This window comes from Moschus berezovskii, chromosome 14 (genome assembly GCF_049115385.1).
Source record: "Moschus berezovskii isolate FMDL1 chromosome 14, NW_MosBer_1.0, whole genome shotgun sequence".
Taxonomy (NCBI): domain Eukaryota; kingdom Metazoa; phylum Chordata; class Mammalia; order Artiodactyla; family Moschidae; genus Moschus; species Moschus berezovskii.
Window position 1 is genome coordinate 59,521,710 of NC_142473.1, and position 22,625 is coordinate 59,544,334.

Consider the following 22,625-nt stretch of genomic DNA (forward strand, 5'->3'; position numbering starts at 1 on the left):
CGGGCGCAGTGGCCGTGGCCGTGGCCGAGGCTGCGCTCTCCGCCGGTGCTCCGGCCCGTCTGGCGGCCCGCCCCTCCGCACCCCCGGCCGTAGCGGTCCCCGCGCTCCCCTGCTCGGCGCGAAGCCCTGGCCCCGGCGGCCGGGGCATGGGCCAGGGGAGCGGGGTCTGGCGGCTTCCCGCGGGGCCCCGACCTGCACTGGCTTCGTCATGAAGACCCTCATAGCCGCCTACGCCGGGGTCCTGCGAGGTGAGCATCGGGCCCGGCTGCCCGGAGCGAGGGCTCTGACTGAGGAGCCGTGCTGCCCCCTGAGGCCTCTGGGAGCGGGACTGAGGGTCTGGGAGATGAACTGTCACAGCCCAGGGTCTGCAGGGCTTTGCCGGCTTCCTCCTGGGGCCACGAAGCTGTGAGAGGGCTTTCAGGAAACGAGGTGATGAAGGGCTCCAAGGTAGGCAGGAGTGTGTTGCTATAGTGGGAGTTTGTTGCTGGAGGCCGGGCCGCTCTGGTGGCTGAGGTCCCAACCCCTTTCTTTTCTTTTGGGAAGGCTTGCGGCCCCCTTCCCGACCACCACCCCCATTCTTCCCCCTGCTCATCTGGGTCTGAGATGAGGTTAGAATAATGGTCTGATCCAGGCCACCTGGCATGGTAGTCATGTGGGCGCATTCTCCACCTTAGCACTCATCAATTTTGGGGACCTCTGTTACATCACTTCTTTTCTTCCAGCCTGTGAGATAGGATGTTACCTGAGAACTCCTCTCCAGCCCCCAGCACTGCTCCTGGCCCCTGGCAGTTCCCTCCATCCCTCCTCACCTTGTGGATCCATCTGTGAGGCACTGGATGGGGCAGCCCACCAGACCGGGAACATGCCTGGCTGGGACGGGTGTGCCCACACTCTCCTCTGCCCCCTACCCAGCCCAGGCTTGGGAGCCCACTCAGCAGCGACTGTGAGCCTGGAATGCTTAGAAGATAGGACAAGAGGACCCTGGGTGCCCTTCAGTGTGGTCTCTGCTGCTGTTCTGCCATGTGGAATTGAGGTCCTCTCTGAATCAGGGGCAGAGTTGAGATCAAACTTCACAGCTTTTCCCGCTCACGGAAGAGCATCCCTTCCACGTCCTGCACCTCTCACCTATACTTGGAGAAACTAAGGTGGGAGGAGGCATGACCTGCCCAAGGTTTCCCTAACAGGGCCTTGGTCAAGGGATTAAATACAAATCCAAGAGAACCTGGGACATCCTCACAGCTGCCCTGGTCTGTCTTCCTTGAATCCTCCTTCCCTCCACCTAAAGTCTTTATTCAGCTTGCTGAACCTCTCCTACTTAGGATTTTTCTTTAGTAACTAACAATAGCCTACTCCAACCCCTTCATTATAAAAAGAAAACATACGAATTATTGGATTTCGAAAAATATGGAAAAACAGGAAGAAAATGAAAAGTTCCTGGTTAATTGACTATCCAAAGAAAGTTTCCTAATAGCATTTTAGTATATTTCATTATAATTTTATTTGTTCACATCATTTAGGTAAGATTGAGGGCATGATGTGGATATAGTTATAAATCCTGTTTTCTCCCTCTTGATGTTAAATTGTGAGTATTTCCTTCTGTTACTTCAAATCACTTACAATATTCTGGTGGCTGCTGGGTAACCACCCTGAGCTGTTCCACAGTTTAACTGTGTCCTAGCATTGTCCCTTTTCCCTATGTGGCTGTTGGTGTGATTATCTGCTCGTCTTGGTCTCACTGCCCTTGGAGAGGTACCTAGCTGCTGTTGCCATCTTGGGGACATGCAGCCTGAGCTGTCTCATGCACCTGGCCCGATAGACTCTGATAGTCTCTGCTCTCACTTAAAATTGCTTGTCCATTCACTGTGCCATTTGATGCCCATAACAGGGAAGGAAGGGCCCTACCCTTGTTCATGCTTTTAAAAGTGCTTTTGTCTCCAGGCAGTGAGATAGGGATGCTCCCTCTGGGGGTGGTCCTTCCTGGGGATACCCTTCCCTCATCTCTGCTATCCGCAGAGGTGAGTTGTATCTTCCAGGAGCAGGTGACCCTGACTTCCTCGTTTCTGACCTAGAATTTGTTACTCAGAAGGACTTCCAATGAGTGATTTTGACCAAGTCACTTACTATCCTTTCAGGAGTATATCTCCATGTTTTAATCAGGTCTTGAAAACATTTTTTAAAAAAACTGGCTGCAAACAGTTCCATCATGGAATATAGCAAGAGCTGGCGTGAAATGCAAACCAATCACTTTAGCTGTCTGGGATTCTCTTTGGTGAAAGACTGGGTGGGGAAGGGAGGGAGCTGAAGCAAATCTTGTGTTATCTGGCATCTCCATTAGACCTGCTTTCTACATCCTTGGTCTTTGAAGACACTCCCCAGTGGCCTGGTTTTTACCAATAAAGCCTCATTGTCGGGAGGTGATGAACACTGTCAGTGGTGATATTTAAGGGGAGACCATGGCTTCTGTGAAGGGAAGACCTGTGATGGGTGAGATTGAAATAGATACCTTAGTGTCTGGTTTCCTGGGCAAAAAAAAGCCAGCTTTGGGGCAGGTGGGTGTGCGCTGCGTGTGTGCTGGGAGTTTGTGGGGGAGACAGGAGTCTCTGTTGGTATTTTCTAATATCTGAAGGATTTACCTGTGCCAGGGGTGGAAGATGCAGAGTTATTCATATTTGCATCCTTGCCTTTGCCCCTGGGTTTAAGGCCCTTCTGATCAGAGCCCTCTGATGCCTGCCTGAATACCCAGGGTTCACCACAGGACCCAGCATGAAATGGTGGCAGCTTCAGTAAAATTCTGAACTGATTTGTTCTGTGTGGCCCCCCAAAAGCAAGACCAGGAACAGGGCTGGGATTCTGGGAGGCAGGGGGTGCAGATATGCTATAATGGAGGAATGCTTTCTGACAGCCACTGCAACAGGTTTGGTGTGGGTGGGGTGGAGCTCCCCATCACTGGGAGTGTGCAAGCAGGAGCTTAGTAGGAGGTGAAACTAAGAGGCTGGATTGTTGGAGGGTTGACACCTAACTCAGTTCTAAATCGTAGGATGAGAACCTGGTTTTCATATTCCCCTTCCCCTAATTCTATATAGCCTTCCCCCTCCCCTACACCACTTTCCCAAATGCACAAATGCCACTTTGGGATTATCTGTGCTACTGAGGGCTCTTCTGGCTTGGGAAAGGAGGGCCACGAGTAGTATTTTATTAGCAGACTCGGTGACTCAGTGGGCAGTGTGGAAATCCTGCCCCACCCCCATCCTCCCACCCCTGAGTTCTGCAGCAGGTACTTGAGTCATAAAATCACAGCTCTCTGGCAGTGCTGGGTCAGGAGCAGCTCTCCCATTACAGATGGAACACGGAGGGCCCCGGAGAGAAGAGACTAGACCAGGGTTATCAAAGCCAGGGTTAGAACCCAGATCCACCTCCCAGTCACTGGCTGCCTTAAACTAAGAGAGAAGTGTGGTGGAGCCGTGAAGGGCCGGGTGCAGGGTTCTGGCCACTGCAGGTGCTCATTTCCTGATTGAGTGAAGGTTTTTCCGGGACCATGATGGGGCTGGCAGATCACCCCTTCTTGTGCATTTTCAAGAAGATGTCCCAACTTGCCTTGATGAGTAGATGCACCATGAACCCCAGAACTCTGAGGCCAGGGGAACAGCCAGTTGCCCTTCATTGTATTCCAGACCTTCCAAACTCCTCCTTGTGGCTGTGGAACCCCCTGTGAGCAGCCCTCACTCCTCAGCTTCCGTGTCCTGCTCCAGAACGGCTGGGGTCTTCCTGTTCCCCCAGGATTCCCATCAGTTCAGCCCTGCCCCAGGGCCTTTGCATTGGCTGTCTTTCACCCATTCAGTCTCCTCTCAGAGGCCTTTTCTGACCATGCCATCTGGAGCACTGTCCTGTCCTGCTGTATTTTTTATAGCCCTTCTCATTAGCTAAATTCTCAGGTGCACTTTTCTGTTCAGGTGATGGTCTGCCCCAGAAGAATGTCAGCCCCTTGGGAACAGGAATTCGGTCTCTCTCAGCGTTTGTCCCAGCATTGAGCCCAGTGCCTGAGAGGGTAGTAGGTGCGTAGTAAATATTTGTTGAGTGAATGAATCATTAATGGAACTTCAGCCCTCCCGAGCTCTGCTCCTTCCTCTTGGCAGGAAGCACTGCTTTTTGCTTCAGTGCAAGTTCTCGGTGCTTCCTCAGGCCTCCCCTGTGCCCCCCTGTGCTGGGTGCTGGGCCTGCAGCTGTTCCCTGCTCTGGAGGCTCCACGGTCTCGGTCTCGAGGAGCTGGCTCCAGGGCTGATCGCCGGGGGCAGGGGATGCTCACCACAGTCCCCCTTGTTGCTTCCAGGGCTTAGGAGCCAGAAAGTGAGGATTTCAGCCCTGGCTCCCCTCAAGGACCTGGCTGAGTGTCTCTCTTCTCTGAGGATCTCATTCCCCCTCAGTGGAAATAGGGTCAGAAACTCTCAGACTGTCAAGGATGCAAGGGTTTAGGTTAACACGAATGGAAAGTGCTTTGTAAACGAACTTGTGACTCACCTGTTAGTCCTTGTCACTCATTGTATGTGACACATGCAACAGTCGCCAACACTGTGACGAGTGGCAGACTGCTCTGGAACATCTAGGAAGGCTTCTCACAGTGGGGACTCAGGTGTAGGCCCTTCAGTTTATTGATGGATCACCTGTGTGTGTCAGACTCTGCCACACACGTGTCAATCCCTGGTCCCTGCCTTTGAGGAAATGAGACTAGGGGGATGACAGTGCACAGTGATCCACGCAGTGACGGGGGAGGAAGCATGGGGAACTGAGGAGGCCTGGAAGTGAGGGTTTGGCAGCTAAATCATCCTGGCATCAGGGAAGGCTTCCTGGAAGAGGTGATAGTCAATCCGGATATTGAAAGATGAACCAGTGTTACTGAGACTATCAAGAACCTTCAGGTAGAGGGACCAGCATAAACAGGCATGAGATTTGGGTGGGAGGGAAAGTCTGATGGCAGGACCTCTGGGCTACAGACCTGAGCTGAGGTCCCGGTGTGCCAAGAGATAAGGGAGACAGAAGATGCTGCATCCAGACAGGGGCTGGCTTGCCTATGCGCTTTGCAGGGGTTGTTGGTGGAGATTTGAGAGCTGGGAAAGGAGCCTGGTGCAGGCAGTTTCTTGGCCTGTACCACTTCTGGAACCTCCTGGGTGTGGAGCTGCTGCTGGCAGTTTTGAGGGCTTGGGGCTAGGAGTCTCAGTCTCCTCATCTGTAAAATGAGCAAATGCATGATGACAATATCTGCCCAGGGTTATGGTACAGACCCAAGGAAGCTGAAGCCACGCACCCTTTGGGCAAATTGACAGAAGCAAGGAATGTGAATTCATTTTACTATTAGAGCAGATCTAGAGGCCAGAAGGCTCACTCTGCATCTGCTTTCTATGTGACCTTGGGCATGACCCTCCCTCTTAGGGCCTCAGCCTCATCTGTACAGTAAGGAGGGCTGCATAAGGCAGCCCGCCTGGGTTCATTCCAGCTTTGCTGCAGAAATGTGATTCTGATCATGCCCCGGACTGCTGTGAGATCCAGGGGCCAGCCTCTTCCTCATTTGTGTCCTCAACTTGTCCTTGTGAAAATGGGCTCCTGTCCCGCTTGGGGCCCAGGTACATGCCCTAGAAGAACCTAGCTCCCCACACTTGCTCATGTACTGTGATAAGGGCCTATTTTGAGGACTCCTTGGTGGTGACATACCTGCAAGCTAGTGGTGTTGCCATGGCAACCCCTCCCACTTTCGTAGCTATTCTTTTAATGTGTCAGAGGATGGGGATAGCGAAAGCAGAGCTTTGGGGTCCTCAGCAGTCACTTCCAGGGTCCCAGTCGCAGTTTCGGAATCTCAGGAACATGGCGTTCTAAGAGCCCCACTTCCTTGACCTCACCTCCCAGGACCCTACCCTACTGCATGAAAACCAATACTTGAAAATTCAGGCCTCTGGAGCAGCCCAAGGAGGGGCTTGTAGTCTCTTTAGGGGGATCTTCTGTGAATAAAAATTCATTAGTCAATCTCAGTTGTCAAGACCTCAGATTTCAACTAATCTAACCCAAACCCCTAATGAATGCCATTGGGAAACAGACCTGGAGAGGAGGGGAGGAGGAGGCCCAAAGTCCCAGTATATCTGTGGGTGCATAGGATGCCTGGCTTCCTGCCAGGATGCTCTGTGGGGGGGCCCAGAGGACCAATTGAGGAATCCACTGAGTCCGTGCAGAGCCCTCATGGGCAAGCCAGAAGCTTCCCAGCCTGTACACCCAGCACAGCAGTGTGTGTCGGCTTCCCATTTGGGTCTGATGTCCCAGTGGGCCCTGCTTTAAGGACCCTTAACTTTTTTTAAGGTTACCTGATTAAATACCTAACCCTTAAAGGGGAGATTATTAGTCTTTCCAGAGAAGAAATCACCAGCATATTGGGATCAGGTGAACAGCTGATGAGTTGCCTCAGAGCCCTTACGCCATGTGAAGTTGGTGGAGGGCATGGGAGGAGTGGGCAGCAATCTTCCCTGCTGTCAGGGTGGAGCCTGGTCAGTCATCTGTATTCTTGGGACCCCTCGCCCTGGCATTTCCACTCCTCCACGGCTCCCCCTGCACATTCTCAACTAGCCTCACCCATTCACATGGCCTGGTTGAACTACTTGCCGTTAGTTCCTTAACCTTGTGCCCTTTCTCCCTTCCAGTCCTTTGCCAGTGCTGTCTGCTGGACTCCAGGACCCGGGTTCCTGGCCCTGTGCCTCCCTTCTGTCAGCCTGGCAAACCTACTCATCCTCTGCCTCTCACCTGACGCATCCCTGAGAGCTCCCTCCAGGCCACTTGGGTCCCTCTCATGGACTCCTCAGCCATGACCTACCCTCTATGCCTGATTGTTCACAGCCCTGTCTCCCCCAGCCATAGCTGAGGTGGGCAGCCCCAGGGCAGAGCTCTGTCTCCCACAGAAGCCCAGGAAGCAGAGGAGAGGTAGGGTCTGGCAGTTCCTATCCTAGGGCAGCACCTAGCCTGACCTGTAAAGGCTACTTGGAAAATACTTGCTGAATGAATGTTAACATTCGGCCTCCACCCTTCTCTGCCTCCTTCTGGAATCTTGCAGTTTTTCCCCTGGCCTTGAAGATGTGGCATTTATTTGGCACTTGGCCTGGCTTCCTGGACCTCAAGGGGTCTCCCAGGAGTCAGAATGTCCATCTCTCTGTCTCGATGCAGACTCATGCCCGGCCCTTTGCAGAAGCTTGGGGCAACTTCCTCACTGTCCACTTGGAGGCTGCTGGACCAGGGCAGAGCTTCGGTCTGTCTGGGCCCATGTGTGGCATCCTTGAAGCTGGGGAATGTGAGCAGGATGACGTCCCCACTCAGGAGTCCCTGGCAGCTGTCTACATCTCTGCGACCTCACTGGCACCTTTCTAGCTCTCTAACAGACATGCCACATGCTGCTCGTCTCTTTTCCATAGGTTGTTTGGATTCCTCCCAACAACTGCTACATCCCAGGGAAGGAGGACGCTGAGTCTTAGATGGGGAAATGACGTTCAGAGTCTCTCCATAAATGATAGAGCCAGGGTTTGAATCCTAAGTGTACTGATGCCAGCGCCTCTGCTCCAAGACAGGACAGGGGTTATTACACCCATATGTCAGGCAAGGAAACCCAGGCTTACTTGGTAATTATCCCGCATTCACACAGGTCTTAACTTTTATGATGTTTCTGTCTATTGTTTCATTCTCACAGGAATCTAGCGAGGTGGGTATTAGCCCCACTGGACAGATGAGGAAACTGAGGCTTGCATAGGAAGTGACTCACCAAGGCTACACTCCTGCAAGTTGGAGGCCAGGTTCTCTGGACGCCCATCCTCCTGTCTTCCTTAGTTTCTCTAGGCTGGCAAGCCCCTTCCCAGGATGCCAGTCGCAAAGGAGAGTCGGGGAGGCAGTGTGGGCCTCCCAGAGGCCTGACCTGGGAATGTCCTGTGTGCGCCTACCATGTGGAGGGAAGTCAGCCTTGCGCAGGGCTTCCTTGCCTCAGGGCTGAGGATCCTCTTATCTCTCCCTCTAGCTTATTGCCCCAAATTTTGTTTCCTCATAGCTCTCATTACTGCCTACATTTATGTTATATCCTACATTTATGTATAGGTGTTTTGTCTTTCCCTCAGCAGAATCTAAGCCCCCTAACAGGTGAGACTCGACCTGCTGTGTTCCGTGCTATTTCCCCAGGGGCTGATAACAGTGTTGGGCACCTCAAAAGTGCTCCATGCTCATCCCTCCCCACCCATCTCCTCCAGGAGGCTACTTTTGGCCGCTTGAGACCTGTCCTCATCATCTGTTTTGGGTTAATGTGAACCCCCATTCCTGGGTCGTTGAACATTCTGGCCTCTGGCCTGCCTCTCTGTAACTCCCTCTGAGTCTCTGTTCTGGCCAGTGCCCCCACCCCAGTGCCCACTTTCCTCCTTTTTGCCTCCCAGATCTTGTCTTCTGGGCCCTGCTGAGGCCTCGCTGCCTCCTTGGAGCCTCCCCTGCTGCTGTGCCCGCTCTGTTTCCTCTCCTCTTAATACATAACCTCATGGTCATGCACGTCTTGAAACATTGTGGTTGCTCATCAGTCCCCTGCCACTCTGGTCAGTGGTAGATGCCACCATGAGAGCTAATCACCTAACAGATGTCAGTCATGCAACAGGTGCCAAATGGACCTTATATGCATTTTTTTTTTTAAATCTTCCCAACCACCCTGAGAGATATTCTCATCCTCACTTTATGTTTTTTGTTTTGTTTGGCTACCCTGGGTGTTCACTGTGGCATGTGAGCTTTCTCTAACTGTGGCATGCAGGCTTAGTTGCCCCGTGGTAGGTGGAATCTTAGTTCCCCGACCTATGTATGCCCTTGCATTGGAAGGCAGATTCTTAGCCACTGGACCACCAGGGAAGTCCCCTTATCCTCACTTTACAGATGAGAAAGTAAAGCTGAGAGAAGCTAAGTGACTTGCCCCAGGTCACAGAGCCATGCAGGGGCAGGGCTGGCCCAACACCCTTTCTCAGATTATGGGGACTGGGGTTCAGACCCTGCCCTCTCAGACCAGTATGAGAGGAAGCCCTGGTTTCATCAGTCCTGGGTGCGGCCTGGTCAACATGCTATTAGATGTTGGGCAAAGAAACGTTCCACACCCGGCCTGGGCTGGGGACCAGAGGTGTTTGGCTCTACTGCTGTGGGCAGCTTCAGCATAGCTCTTGTAGCAGCTTCTCAACCTGTGGGAGCATGTGGATGGGGGTTCACATTCCTTGCATAGCCAGTCCATAGGAGAATGGCCCCGTGAAACTTGGGACATGGTTGAGGCAGAGAGGCAGCCCTCCTTTTCCCAGGGTGTATTCCTGAGATTGGGATGTGGATTGGCTGGTGTAGTGAGGACCAGCCCTCAGAAGCTTGGCATCATGGAAATGGCAAGGGTCTCAAAGCTCTGATGCCTGCCTTGAGTCCTGCCTGACTCCTCTAGACCATGACCTCAAAACAAGTGGTTTAACATCTTTTGGCCTCCCTTTGTCTCAGTTTCCATCTCTGTGAAATGAGGCTGCCCCTCCCTGCCTCTTTACCTTCCCAGAGAATGCTGTGGGACAGGGAAGCCCCATATAGACATCGGGGCGGGGGGCTCTTCTCTCGGGGGTAAGAGAGCTTCGCTGGGCTTTTCTTTCACAGCTGTACTCCCTCTGCCTTCCCAAATCCAGGAACAAAGGAGCTGTGTAAAATAAATGGTGAAATCAGTGGTGCCCTGGAGCAGCTGTTTGGATTGGTTACTGAAAACTTCTCTTCATAGAACAAGTCAAGTTACTCTATCTCTGTCTCATCTTCCTTCATGAAAAAAAAGATCTGTAGGAAGTGGGTTCTGTTCTTATCATGGCGGGGTTAGGGGGAACTCGTGCTCAGAATAGGAGAGAAAGGCTCACTCCCCCACCCACTACTCCATCTCTGGGGTCCTCAGTGATAAGCCTGGAGGCCTTCCTGTCTGGCAACTCAGTTGCAACTTGAGCATCCTGGCCTTCAGCTGCCTCTGGGACTTACAGGTTTGTTCATTCATGCAGTAAACCTCTATGAGCTCCTTCTCTTGTCAGTCTGACAGGGCTCTGGGCACATGAGTGAATCAAGTACCCTCCTTGGAACTTAAGAGATGCTGCCTGAGGAGGATGGCCGAGGAAGTAGATACTGGCTTCAATGGACTGGTGCTGAGAGAGCGTGCAGAGTGCATTGTGCCAACAGAGGCTGGGGAGGGGTAGCAAGGGAGCAGGTTGGAGCTGAGATTAGGCCAAACGTTGAGGCTCCCTGCCAGCCCCACCTAGGACTGTGGGACAGTTGGGCTGGGTATGAAGGTAGTGGCAGTGGGGGCATCTGATTGCAACACTGGCATCCACATCAGCCACCACTGAGGCAGAAGAGATGCTCACAGCTGAGTGGTGAGGGCTGGACCTGGGAGTGCCCAGCTGAAGCCTTGCTTCCCATCTGCCGAGCAACTGTACTAGGGCTGTTGCAATGTGGTGAGCATCTAAGTGGTGTCTTCAGGAGGGTAGGCACTGGGTCCAAGCAGTCAAAGAGATCATAGAAGTCATCCTCCCCACCACCATTTTATATATGGGGAAACCAAAGCCCAGAGAGGTGAAGCAACTTGGCCAAGAGGACACAGGAGTCAGTGATACAAGTGGGACCGGAACCCCCAGGCCTGCCACCACTTAACTTACTACACAAGATGCGTGCCCCTCGCCTGCCCCTCTGGAGGAAAATAGGCCATGCATTTCCTCCTGTCCCCTCCCATCCTTCCCCCACTTTCTTTTGGGGAGAAGACAGAAGGAACCTGGGGAGACCAGCAGAGGAACAGAATGCTGGCTTAGAAGTTAGACTTGAATTGAATCCAACTTTGCCACCCTCTGGTCCAGTGACCTTGGCTACATCACTTCCTCAAGCCTTTCTCACCATCAAAATGGCAATGATGATGCCAAACTCACAGGACTGGTAAGAAACCAGAGTTCCTGAGGAAGTACATTGGAGGCTCCAAAGCTGCCTGTCCCCCAGCCCTGCAGGGAGCGCCAAGGTGGAGGATGGAGGCCTGAGGAACAGCCAGAGCAGAGATCTGGTCTTCCTTTTGCTTGGCAAACCTTGCTGAGTGTTGACTCTGGGCCAGACTCTGGGAGGCCACTGGGTGGATCAGACTCAGGCCCTTGGGCAACTCCTAATGTGATGAAAGTGGGCTTATAATCAGCAGTTGGTACACGGTGAGGGGCTGTGGGAACCTAAAAGGAAGACTCCCTTCCTCTTATTTATCTCTTTTGCTGGCCTCTCCCACCTTCATCTGCTGACAGTTTCTCTCTAAGATAGGTGGGGGCTGGTGAGATGGCCCCAGACAGTTCCACACTTGCATGGGCCTTACAGTCAATAATCCCAGAGAAGGAAAGCCCACCTCTCTGAAGGCTTACCTATTTGGGTTTTGAAGGACAAGCTGCTTTATCTCATTGTCAGGGGATCATCAGGTGGACTAGGCAAGGGAGCAGTGACTGGATACTCCTGAGATCCATAGGGGATCCCGAGATCCACTGGGCCTATGGTTCAGCATCACCGACAGGCCAGTTCCTGGGATTGGGCTCTGTGGTCAGCCAGGTCGGGATGGTCTGGCCAAGAGGCAGCTGAGTGGTCTCGGGCCTGAGGGACACAGAGTGGCCTCCCCGCTCCCCAGGCAGCCCCACACCATGCCACCCAAGGAACACCGGCCCCTCCTCGGTGGACTTTGCATTTCCTACTTGGTTGAAGAATGGGCTGCAGGCAGTAGTTGGGATGGCAGGGAGGATAGACTGAGGAGGCTGGAACAAGCCTGGCTCTGGGGCTATGGAAACCCTTCAGGCCTCTTTTCTGTGTGGATAATCCGCTGAACAAGACGTTCTGCATTTCCTGCACCCTGACCTTATATCTAATTGCAAAAGACCTGCAATAGCAGATGGATTTGGATTAGGAAACAAGAATTTTTCAGTTGTTTCAGTGGGGGATATATCACCAACATGGACTTACTGTGTGCACCCCACCCCCAAAGCAGGAGAGCTCCATGTCGTGAGTGCAGCCAATTGGTTGGCCCTGACCCAACAGCAGAGGCTAGACAGCGAGTCCTTTCCTCAAGCACTCTTCATGGTCCTGTTCACAGTAGGAAGTGGTCAAATGAGATTATGTCTGATGCCTTTCTTTCCATCACCCTTTTTCTCCAGCACAGTAGAAAGTGGAGGTCCCCAGCTCCTCCTTGCACACTCCCCACCCCAAACTTACCCTACCTGAGACTTTGGACTGAGCGGATCTCAGTTCAGTAAATTCAGGCTGGGGCCCCACATTTCTAAACAGCTCCCAGGGTGGACTCTGAGTAGGGAGGTGCTGGAGAACATTCTATCCTCTCTGCAGCCAAGGCGCCTTCCCTGCCCCAGACCAAGGGCAGGGACTCCCCTGCCATGACCCCTGCTTGCCTTCAATCCACACAGCTTAGGAGGGAGAGCCAGCAGCCAGGGGTCCCTTGGACAGGGGTTCAGGCCTGTGCCTAGCCTCACTTCCCTCCCTCCTATACTCACCCAGGACTCTCTCCTCACTTCTGAGCACAGACCAGCCTTGGACTTGCTGTGTCCCATGGGTAGAGCCCTTGGTATTTGGCATCTGCTGTGCCCTGAATCCAAGTCCCAGCCCTGGCTGGGTAGCCCTGGACAACCCAGTGCTCCTCTCTTCAGCCTCCCCAGAGGTCCAGATGGACTGTACCAGAGGACCCCAGAGAGCTCTCAGGCTCCAGGATGGAGTGTTAAGAAAGGGTGGAGGTGGAAAGGGCTGTGATGGTGGATATATATGTTGAGAGCAGAGGAACAGTCATGTGCCAGACCTCTGGAGTTCCTGTGTGGACCAGCCTCTTCATTTGCTTTGGTGAGTTCACACACCACCACCTCCACCCCGGGCATGGCTGCTCCCGAGTACCCAGTATGTGCCGTGTCTTGGATATGCAGGACACCGTTGAGGTTGTGCCTGCATAATGAGTGGAGCCAGGGTTTGCCCTGGGATCTGACTCTTCTGCCGTACCCCTGGCTTCCCCCTCTCTCTGCTCCATGAGACCGGGGGAGGGGAACAGGACTGAGGAGTCTGCCTTGAGTCCTGGTGGTTATCTCTGTGCCTCCTAAAAGAGTGATTGTTAACTTTCAGCAGATGAGTGCCATATCCCTTTCTAAACCCCACTGTGACTTTGTTGCTCTGCAGATTTTAAAGAAATACAAAGGCTTGCGTGTAAACCCCTCTCCCTCCCATTTCTACTGTAGGCCAGGGTGAAAGGTCATGAGAACCCCCAGGACAAGATTGTGGCTCAGTGAGGGGCCTTGCAGAGTGGGCCGTGTGAAGGAATTTGACCAGCACAGTCAGTGAAGATATATTGAGCAAAGGGCATGCAGTTGGGGCTCAGCACGTGTGAATTTGAAGGGGCGCAGTCCTCTGGTCCAGCTTCCAGAAGGAGAGAGGGTGTGTCAGGAACCTCGCCCATGCTTCTCCCAATTGCTGCCTCTCCTGTAGTCACCAGGCTTTCTCTCCCCTCTGTGCATCAGCCACTGGAATCCAGGGCATCATCCTGGGGGCACAACCACAGAACCAATTAACTGGGCACATCTTGTCTGAACTTATAGGCTTGGCGCTTGCTTGGTAGCAAACATAATTGCAGTTCTCAGTGGCCCCTGGGTCCTCTAGGGAAGCAGAGGTTCCTGCCCAGTTCCTCTCTGAGCCCTGGGCTTTGGGTGCTGAGGTGAAGCTCAAAGTGTGAATTCCCCTGAAGGTGGTATTGATGGTATTGGGGTAGGGCAAGAGGGCTCAGCTCCCAGGGAGAGGGTATTAGTCCTGGAGATAAAGGGGTGGGGTGGGTCAAGGATTGGGGGTGCTCAAAGTACACTTGGAGGAAAAAACATTGCAAGCTGGATGTTGTCCCTCTGTCCCTGGCCTCACAGACCCAGATAGCAAAGGTTAAATATTTGTACTAGATCCAGATAAAGGAAAAGATGGGGGTTTGACTGGGGTAGAGGTGAGGAATGAGAATTGGAAACTGTGGCAGGCCTCCCCTCACCTCTTTGGATACCCTATGCAGTCTCCAAAATGACCCTTTGTGCGGGGGGACATCATTCCCACTGGGTATATATAGAAACTGGGGCAGAGGGAAGTACAGCATGTGAGCAGCCCAGAATTACAAAACTGGTGTGACAGGGCCGGGATGTGAGCCCAGGTCGGTCTGATTCTTTGGCCCATGCCCCTCTCATGTCTAGGAAGGTGTCTGTGGGGAGGTGGGCTGAAGTGGGGTACTCTGCAGCCGCGGGGAAGGGCGGGCAGGCTGACATCTGTCTTGCGTCTGTCACAGGCACTGGCTCCAGCGTCCTCTCCGCCCTCCAGGACCTGTTCTCTGTCACTTGGTTCGACAGGTCCAAAGTGGAGAAGCAGCTCCAGATCATCTCGGTGCTACAGTGGGTCCTGTCTTTCCTCGTGCTGGGTAAGCGGGGGCTCAGAGGGCGAGGGCAGGCAGGGATGTCAGAGAGCTGAGGGATCCTTTTTGGTTCCATATCAAGTGCTATACCCCAGGCAGGCTTGGGGACTCAGTGAGATTCAGTGGGAGGTGGTGGTATGGTTCCCGTTTCACAGAAAGAAAGCCCAAGTCTCAGAGAAGGTGAGTAACTTGTCCAAAGTCACACAGATTTGAGTCCGGGTCTAGAGGACCCCCCCACAAAAGCACGTGCTATTCCCACATGCCACCCTGTCTCCCAACAAACATTTTCCTGCGGGCACGTTGCATTGTCTTAGACTGGTCTGGTCCTGGGATTAGTCCCAACTCGACTACACATAAGCTCTGTTACTTTTCACAGGTTCCTTGAACCCCTTAAAAATCAGTTTACTCACTTTGGATATGAGGAAAAGTCTGCCACACAAGCCACACAGGGCCTGGGCCGGTGGGGGGTGGTCCCCAACCTGCAGGAGCTGCTATTGGGACATACCCTCCAAGCTCCGCTCCCCCCAGCCTCACCCACCGTCTGTTGAACACTGCCCCCAGCTGCTTCCACAGCCCGCTTGAAGCTTCTGCTTTCCTCTCTTGACACTGCCCACGTTAGTGCTTGAGTTGCTGCTTCCACAGGTCCGGGTTGGTGCCCCTGTCCCCTGGGTTGCCATCCAGACCAGGGTCAGGGCACCATGGGTTGTCCAGAGGAAGAAGGGCCCCTGCCTGAGCCAGGCCCTGCTCCCCCAGCAGTCTCTCCTCTTTCCCAGGGCCAGGTGTCCCCGGTGTAATAAGTGGCTTCCCCAGCATGTCAGGGCAGACACACCTGCTGCCAAGTCTCCCAGAGTACATTCCAGTGCCTGAATGAGTTCCTCTGGGCGGCCCACTCTTCAGGGTTGTTCAGGCCTATGAGGATTATCAGGAGTTACCATGTCAGTGCTGGGCCATCCTCCCAGGAGGCTTGGGGGCCTTTGAGACCACGTTTCCAGGGCAGCAGCTGCCCCTCCCTCCCTTGGCAGGGCAGAGTGATGGAATGGGGGTGCTAGTTATTGAGCCCCTTCAGTAGATGTGAGCTCAATCCCTGGATCAGGAAGATCCTTTGGAGAAGGAAATAGCAACCCATTCCAGTATTCCTGCCTGAAAAATCCCATGGACAGAGGAGACTGGTGGGCTACAGTCCAAGGGGTTGCAAAGAGTCAGACATGACTGAGTGTGCGCACATTCACGCCCACACACGTGTGCATGCACAGACACACACACAGTTGCCTAGGCACTTTCCTTGACTTTCCACTTCATAGGTGAGAAAATGGAGACTCACAGAGGCTCCATGACACTCAGAGATGGTGAAGCTCATTAAGTGGCAGAGTTAAAAATTAAACAGGAGCCTGGAGTGCTCACCTGGGAGCCCAAAATCAGCGTGCCTGGTCTGAAATGGTGAGTCTTCACCTTTTAAGGCCCAAGAGTGGGCTTTGGGGGGCTATGAGTCCCTAAAACTAGGTACAAAATTACATGTGAGAGTATATTCACATTTTTCTGGATGAAGGGCAGTTGCCGTCCTCAGATTTTTACAGAGGTATATGGACCACTATCTCCTGGAGTTTGCTCAAATTAATGTCCGTTGAGCCACTGATGCCATCTCATCCTCTGCCGCCCTCTTCTCTTTTTGCCTTCAGTCTTTCCCAGCATCAGGTCTTTTCCAGTGAGTCAGCTCTTTGAATCAGGTGGCCTAAAAGTACTGGAGCTTCAGCATCAGTCCTTCCAATGACTATTCAGAGTTGATTTCCTTTAGGATTGGCTGGTTTGATCTCCTTGCAGTCCAGGGGACCCTCAAGAGAGTCTTCTCCAGCACCACAATTCAGAGGTGTCAGTTCTTCAGCATTCATCCTTTTTTATGGTCCAAGTCTCCCATCCGTATGTGACTACTGGAAAAACCATAGGTTAGATAGCCTCACCAATTCAATGGACATGAATTTGAGCAAACTCCAAGAGATAGTGGAGGACAGAGGAACCTGGTGTGCTACAGTCCCTAGGGTCACAGAGTCAGACCCGACTTAGAGACTGAACCACAATAACAGTGGGCCTTAACAGGATAAAGGAGCAGTGGTCTAGGGAACAGAGCAGATTAAACTGGCTCCCTCAGGGCTCAAACTTCCAACTTGGCCTGAGTAGAGAGCACCCCTCTGTTTTCAGATAAGAATCAGGCACCCAGTGAGGGCAGAGCCTTGTCCAGAATCAGATAAGAAGGAAGTGACAGGACCAGTGCAAGACCCCATGGACTCTAGCCTCCAGGCCCCTGTCCAGTCTGCTGTATCTGCACCCAGAAGCCACCACTGTCTTATTGTCTTAGTGGGTCAGAGCTTGGCTGATGAGATGCTGAGCAGCTTGTAGAACCCCAGACGTCTGTAGCATGCGGCAGGGACTGCCCCGAGCTGTAGGTTAATAATTGATCAAGTCTAACCACAGCCCAGAAACCGGCCCAGCATCTTCTCGAAACCCTTGTGTAGGTGGGAGCCAAGCCTGCATGGACGGGCAGGTCTGCCGAGCTGCTGCTAATTATTGCCCTGAGCAACCCTAGCCACTCCCTCCCACTGCCACCCACATCTGCTGGCAGAGGCTCACCTGGCATTGCAAAGGATGCTGTGGCCCTGTCAGCCTCCCTCTGGAACAATGGAGCGACTCTGTGCCACCATTCCTGTGCCACGGGTCCCCCTGGTATTCTGGTTAAGACTCTAAACCTTATTCATTCCGAGTTTTTATTTATTTATTTTAATCTCAATTTTATTTATTTATTTATTGTTTTACTTTACAATATTGTATTGGCTTTGCCATACATTGACATGAATCTGCCCCAGGTGTACATGTGTTCCCCATCTTGAACCCCCCTCCCACCTCCCTCCCCATCCCATCCCTCTGGTTCATCCCAGTGCACCAACCCCAAGCATCTTGTATCATGCATCGAACCTGGACTGGCGATTCGTTTCACATGTGATAATTTACATGTTTCAATGCCATTCTCCCAAATCATCCCACCCTCGCCCTCTCCCACAGAGTCCAAAAGACTGTTCTATACATCTGTGTCTCTTTTGCTGTCTTGCATACAGGGTTATTGTTGCCATCTTTCTCAATTCCATATATATGCATTAGTATACTGTATTGGTGTTTTTCTTTCTGGCTTACTTCACTCTGTATAATAGCTCCAGTTTCATCCACCTCATTAGGACTGATTCAAATGTATTCTTTTTAATGGCTGAATAATACTCCATTGTGTATATGTACCACAGCTTTCTTATCCATTCGTCTGCAGATGAACATCTAGGTTGCTTCCATGTCCTCGCTATTATAAACAGTGCTGCGATGAACATTGGGGTACACATGTCTGTTTCAATTCTGGTTTCCTTGGTGTGTATGCCCAGCAGTGGGATTGCTGGGTCATATGGCAGTTCTATTTCCAGCTTTTTAAGGAATTCTCCACACTGTTCTCCATAGTGGCTGTGCTATTTTCCATTCCCACCAACAGTGTAAGAGGGTTCCCTTTTCTCCACGCCCTCTCCAGCATTTATTGCTTGTAGACGTTTTCACGCCATCCTGACTGGCGTGAAATGGTACCTCATTGTGGTTTTGATTTGCATTTCTCTGATAATGAGTGATGTTGAGCATCTTTTCATATGTTTGTTAGCCATCTGTATGTCTTCTTTGGAGAAATGTCTGTTTAGTTCTTTGGCCCACTTTTTGATTGGGTCATTTATTTTTCTGGAATTGAGCTGCAGGAGTTGCTTCATTCCAAGTTTTTAAATGCATAAAACAAAACACATTGGATTTCAAAGGAAGCCAATGGTATTAAAATATAAACACACACGTATTAAATCACATTCCACATATAGTGACACATTATTTTTTGTTACTATGTTAAATAAAAAGATCTAGCAGCAGGCATAAAGACTGCTAAGACTACTGCAGTCTGGTACACTCATAAATGAAGGAAGCATTGCATTTCTATAAGAGATGAAGGAACATTAAGATGTTTTTTTTCCCCATCCAAGTCCATGGATCTCCAGATTGGACGCTTAGCTGTGTGTTAAGTCTTCTTCCCACATTATCTCATGTAATCTTCCCAACACCCTGTTGGAAATGGAGACTCAAGGATGGGCCATGGCTAGTGAGCCAGCAGGGCCCCAGCTTCATGGAAGAATGTGTCCATGCTGTTCATGGGCCTGACTGCCACCTCATGGGCTTTGAGGAGCAGTTCTGACTCACGAGCTTGACTGTGTTCTGTGGGGAGGGGTGATTGTAAAGGTGGGTTCTGAACCTTCTGCGTGTGGAGCCAAAAGCTGTTTACATCTCCTGGACCTGAGGGGACTGAGGTGGGGGGGGGGGGGTTCCTGCTACAGTCCCTTGCCCTACAAGAATGGACCAGGGAGCCCCCTGTTCAGAGGACTGGGCTTAGTCTCTGAGAAAGGCAAGCTTGTGTGATGGGTTTATGTCATTGTTGCTCAATAAACCTTTCCTGTGTTGGTTGCTGGGGCTGAAGAAGTTCATCTGACCTGGTTCCAGCTCCCAGGGAGCCTGAAGGGCCTTCTGATGGAAGGAGTCTGCTGGGGGAGGCAGATACCGATGAGACGGCTGTGGACACACAGGCCTTAGAGGGAGCAGGGCCCCCAGCTGAGAAAGTCCGGAACTAGAAAGCAGTCTCCAGACTCTCCATCTGTTCTCTTTTCCTCCTTCCAGGCTGCCTCAGCACCGGAGTAAGGACAGTGGACAGGGACTCCCAGCTTCCCAGAGAGCCCAGACATTTAGGCAGTGCAGCCTGGGGCTGTACTGGTCCAGGTGCCCCTCAGCAGAGTTAGGGCTTTGACAGCAGCCAGGTTTCCAGGCAGCTCAGATCCTAACCTGAATCTCACAACCCTGCCCAGGCCCACCTGGAGCATCCATCTAGCCTCTGAAGGCACATGGATACCTGTGGAGTCTAGGGGGCTTGTGACCCTTTTTTTAGGCCTAAGAAAGGGGACCAGGGGCAAACCACTCAACAAGGTGAGTGACTGTGTAAGTGGCCCTAACTTAAACATCGCCGTTCACCAAGCTGCCTCAGGTACTTCACAGCTGGCCTTTAACAGGGTTTTGTTGGCTCCAGATACTTCCCTAGAGACTCATCTTCCCATCTATGACGTCACACTCCTAAGGTTGTCCTGAAAACCTGGACACCTGACCACTCTATGTTCACTGCCAGTCTCAAGATGGTTGTACCCTTTAGCTCCCTTGGCAAGAGGCTAACTCAGGAGCTTAGAATAGGACTGGGTTGCGGATGACAAGGGATCACCATTTTCCTGCCCTTAGGCTCATGGAGTGTGTGTCTGGCCCTCCCCTTTCCCTCGAGAAACTGGAGGGGACTGAGCATGGTGGGAAGAACAGAGCATGGAATCTAAAACCTGGCAGCCCTGGAGCACCCATGACCAGTGCAGTGCCCAACAGAGGGGGGCCTGCAACAGGGGTTGGCTTCCCTTCCAGCAGTGGAGGGGATGCTGGCCAGAGGCCATCCTTCTCCCAAGCACGCGTACATGATGCCCCTGGCCCTGTGCTAAGTGACGGGGGGCAAAGATGTGCCCCACCCCCAGTGTAGAGAATTCAGAGGTGAGAGATCCATGTAGGAGGATGGCATGATGTTGGAGATGAGAGCTGAGCTTTGCTTTGACGCCTTGGTAAAAATTGGAAAGGTGGAAGCCCTGATGAGGGCTTTCTGTGCCAGGTTATTCAGTCTTATGGCCAGCAGGCCCAGAATAAAGGGACCCCTGGAAGCTGGCCCCAGCAGTTTTCAAGTGTGCTGCTGGGGGTTTTGAGAGAGAGGCTGATGGGCTCTGGGATTTGGCCGGGGACTGCCTGGTGCTCACTTATGTGGGAAGGGGGCCAGCCCGCCTCCTGGGGCGGGAATCCCACTCTCTTGGGTCCTGCCACTGGCATTCTGGGCCTTCTAGTTTGGGGTAAATTCCTAAAACGTGGTACAGATTTTGGACTTAATAGTCAGACTTTAGTTTGAATCCTGGCTCTGCCTCTATCCTGGCAGGTAACCTTGGACTAGTTCCCTCACCCTAGAGCCTCAGTGTTGCCATCTCTAAAATGGGGTAAAAGTCACCCTGCCTCACACTCAAGACGGTGATTCAGCCCAAGTCCTGAGATGCGGAGGCACTTGGCAGCTCCCTCCCCTCATCCACCGCCACTCTGGTGGGCACTCAGGTGGGGGCAACACGCAAGGAGGGGCAGAAAGGCCAGTTCTAAGGCTTTAGTTAACGTCTGGCACCTATGGTGCTGCTGCCCAGACAACATGGAGCCCACGTGCCTCTTGATGCTAGGACAGCCCATCAGAATCTAGAAGATGAGGCTCGTGTCCCTGTGAGCCTGCTCCTCTCAGGAACATCTTCACACCTCTCCCCACCGCCCTCCCCATGGCCCTCTGCCCAGGGCTCCAGCTGTACCTAGCTTAGGGCCACAGTAAACACTCAGTCACCCAGTGACCCTGTGTCCAGAGGGTACTAAAGCCCGTGTCAGGAGCTCAGGCCTGACCCGGGGCCATCTGCCTTCCACCAGGAGTGGCCTGCAGCGTCATCCTCATGTACACGTTCTGCACCGACTGCTGGCTCATCGCGGTGCTCTACTTCACCTGGCTGGCATTTGACTGGAACACACCCAAGAAAGGTAGGAGCACGGGTCACCCTGCCTGAGCCCATCGCCCTCGGGACGCTCCCTCCTGCACAAGCTGAAGCTCCTTGTCAGGGGCACTGCCCCTTCTTTAGTTAGCACCTCTATGTAGATAGTGTTGGGCTACGCCTGGGCTTGACTCTGGAGGCAGGGGAGTCTCTAAGGTCACCATCATGCTTCTCACTGGAGCTCACACTCAGTGCTGGGCGTCCCTGACGTGAGGGAATGAACATGGAAAGGGGCTTGGAGGGGGAGGATGCCGCCTAGGGTGCTGGTCACCTAGCTCAGGGGTTCACACTGGCTCTGCCTGAGCGTCACCATCCCCAACTCCTACTCCTTCTCAACACTGTGTTTTGTTCCCTGGAAGGTGGCAGGAGGTCACAGTGGGTCCGAAACTGGGCTGTGTGGCGCTACTTTCGAGACTACTTTCCCATTCAGGTAAAAGCTTGCAGGTGTTATCTTAGGAGGGTGGGAATGGATGGGAAATCTGAAGTCATGCCTTACCTTACCCATCCACAGCGACCGTGTGTGCAGGGTTGAACTATGTGACATCTCCCCCTATGAGCATCTGTCGATATTCTGCCCCACTTTATGCAGGATCTGAGGCAATTTAGGATACATACATTGAATTCTGTACCAGGTAAAAAGAAAAATCAAGACTTGGAGGAAAACATACTAGTAATTCATCTATAAGTGTCAACAGAGTTGCAGTGATTGAACTTCATGGTCACCTCTGAGCTTCCTGGCAGCCAAGGCAAAAAGGGAAGCATGCTAGTTATTGATCCTCATTTTCAGAAAGAAAGAAGCTTCTTTGTTCCTTGGGTAAACAAGACTTCTTCTAGCATTTGGATCTAAAAGCTGTTTCAGATACTGAGATCCTGGGTGATGTAAGGAGCAGGAATAATGGTAGATACTATGGCCATTGCTTGTCTGCTTTCAGTGAATATTAAAGTCATAACTTAAAATGGAAGTGACTGGGAATTCCCTGGTTGTCCAGTGGTTAGGACTCAGCACTTTCACTGTCGTGCCCCAGTTCATTCCCTGGTCGGGGAACTAAGATCCTGCAAACTGCATGACAGAGCCAAAAAATATAAAAAAGGAAGTGATTTATCAAGAGCAATACTAAGGTAGTCCAAGTTTATCTGGTCTGAACCAAGATTAGCAATAGGTGTGAGGGGCTTTCTTTCCTTCTGAAGCTCTTACAGAAATGTCACCTCTCTCAGCCAGTCACCAGGGGTCCTGGTCAAGGGAATAAGGGGCCAGAAAATTGGTGTGCAGTGAATGAAGAGTGAGAGCCTCGCTGCTGAAAGGCTTCTGAAGGTGCTGCTCCTAGAACCCCATCCTGAAGAGAAGCAGCACAGAAGGGCAGGGAAGATCATGAGTGCACTGGCACCTGAGCTTCAGAAAGGAGCCTGGGATGGGGAGGATGGGGAGCCAAGGGAAGGGAGGGAGGACT

The 22,625-nt window shown here is 52.3% G+C and overlaps 1 protein-coding gene across 2 annotated transcripts in view; it reads left to right on the forward strand.

Moving 5' to 3' along the window:
• Positions 1 to 22,625, forward strand: part of DGAT2 (diacylglycerol O-acyltransferase 2) — a 32,853-nt gene continuing 10,228 nt past the window's right edge. Inside the window, exons 1-4 of one of the 2 annotated variants that reach the window (XM_055423712.2) lie at positions 1 to 248; positions 14,357 to 14,485; positions 21,059 to 21,166; positions 21,537 to 21,607. In XM_055423712.2, coding sequence (XP_055279687.2) covers positions 209 to 248; positions 14,357 to 14,485; positions 21,059 to 21,166; positions 21,537 to 21,607 — 348 coding nt within the window. In that variant the 5' untranslated portion in view covers positions 1 to 208. Of the gene's footprint in view, positions 249 to 2,438; positions 2,485 to 14,356; positions 14,486 to 21,058; positions 21,167 to 21,536; positions 21,608 to 22,625 lie in introns of those variants that run through there. The other variant, XM_055423713.2, reaches the window with a different exon arrangement.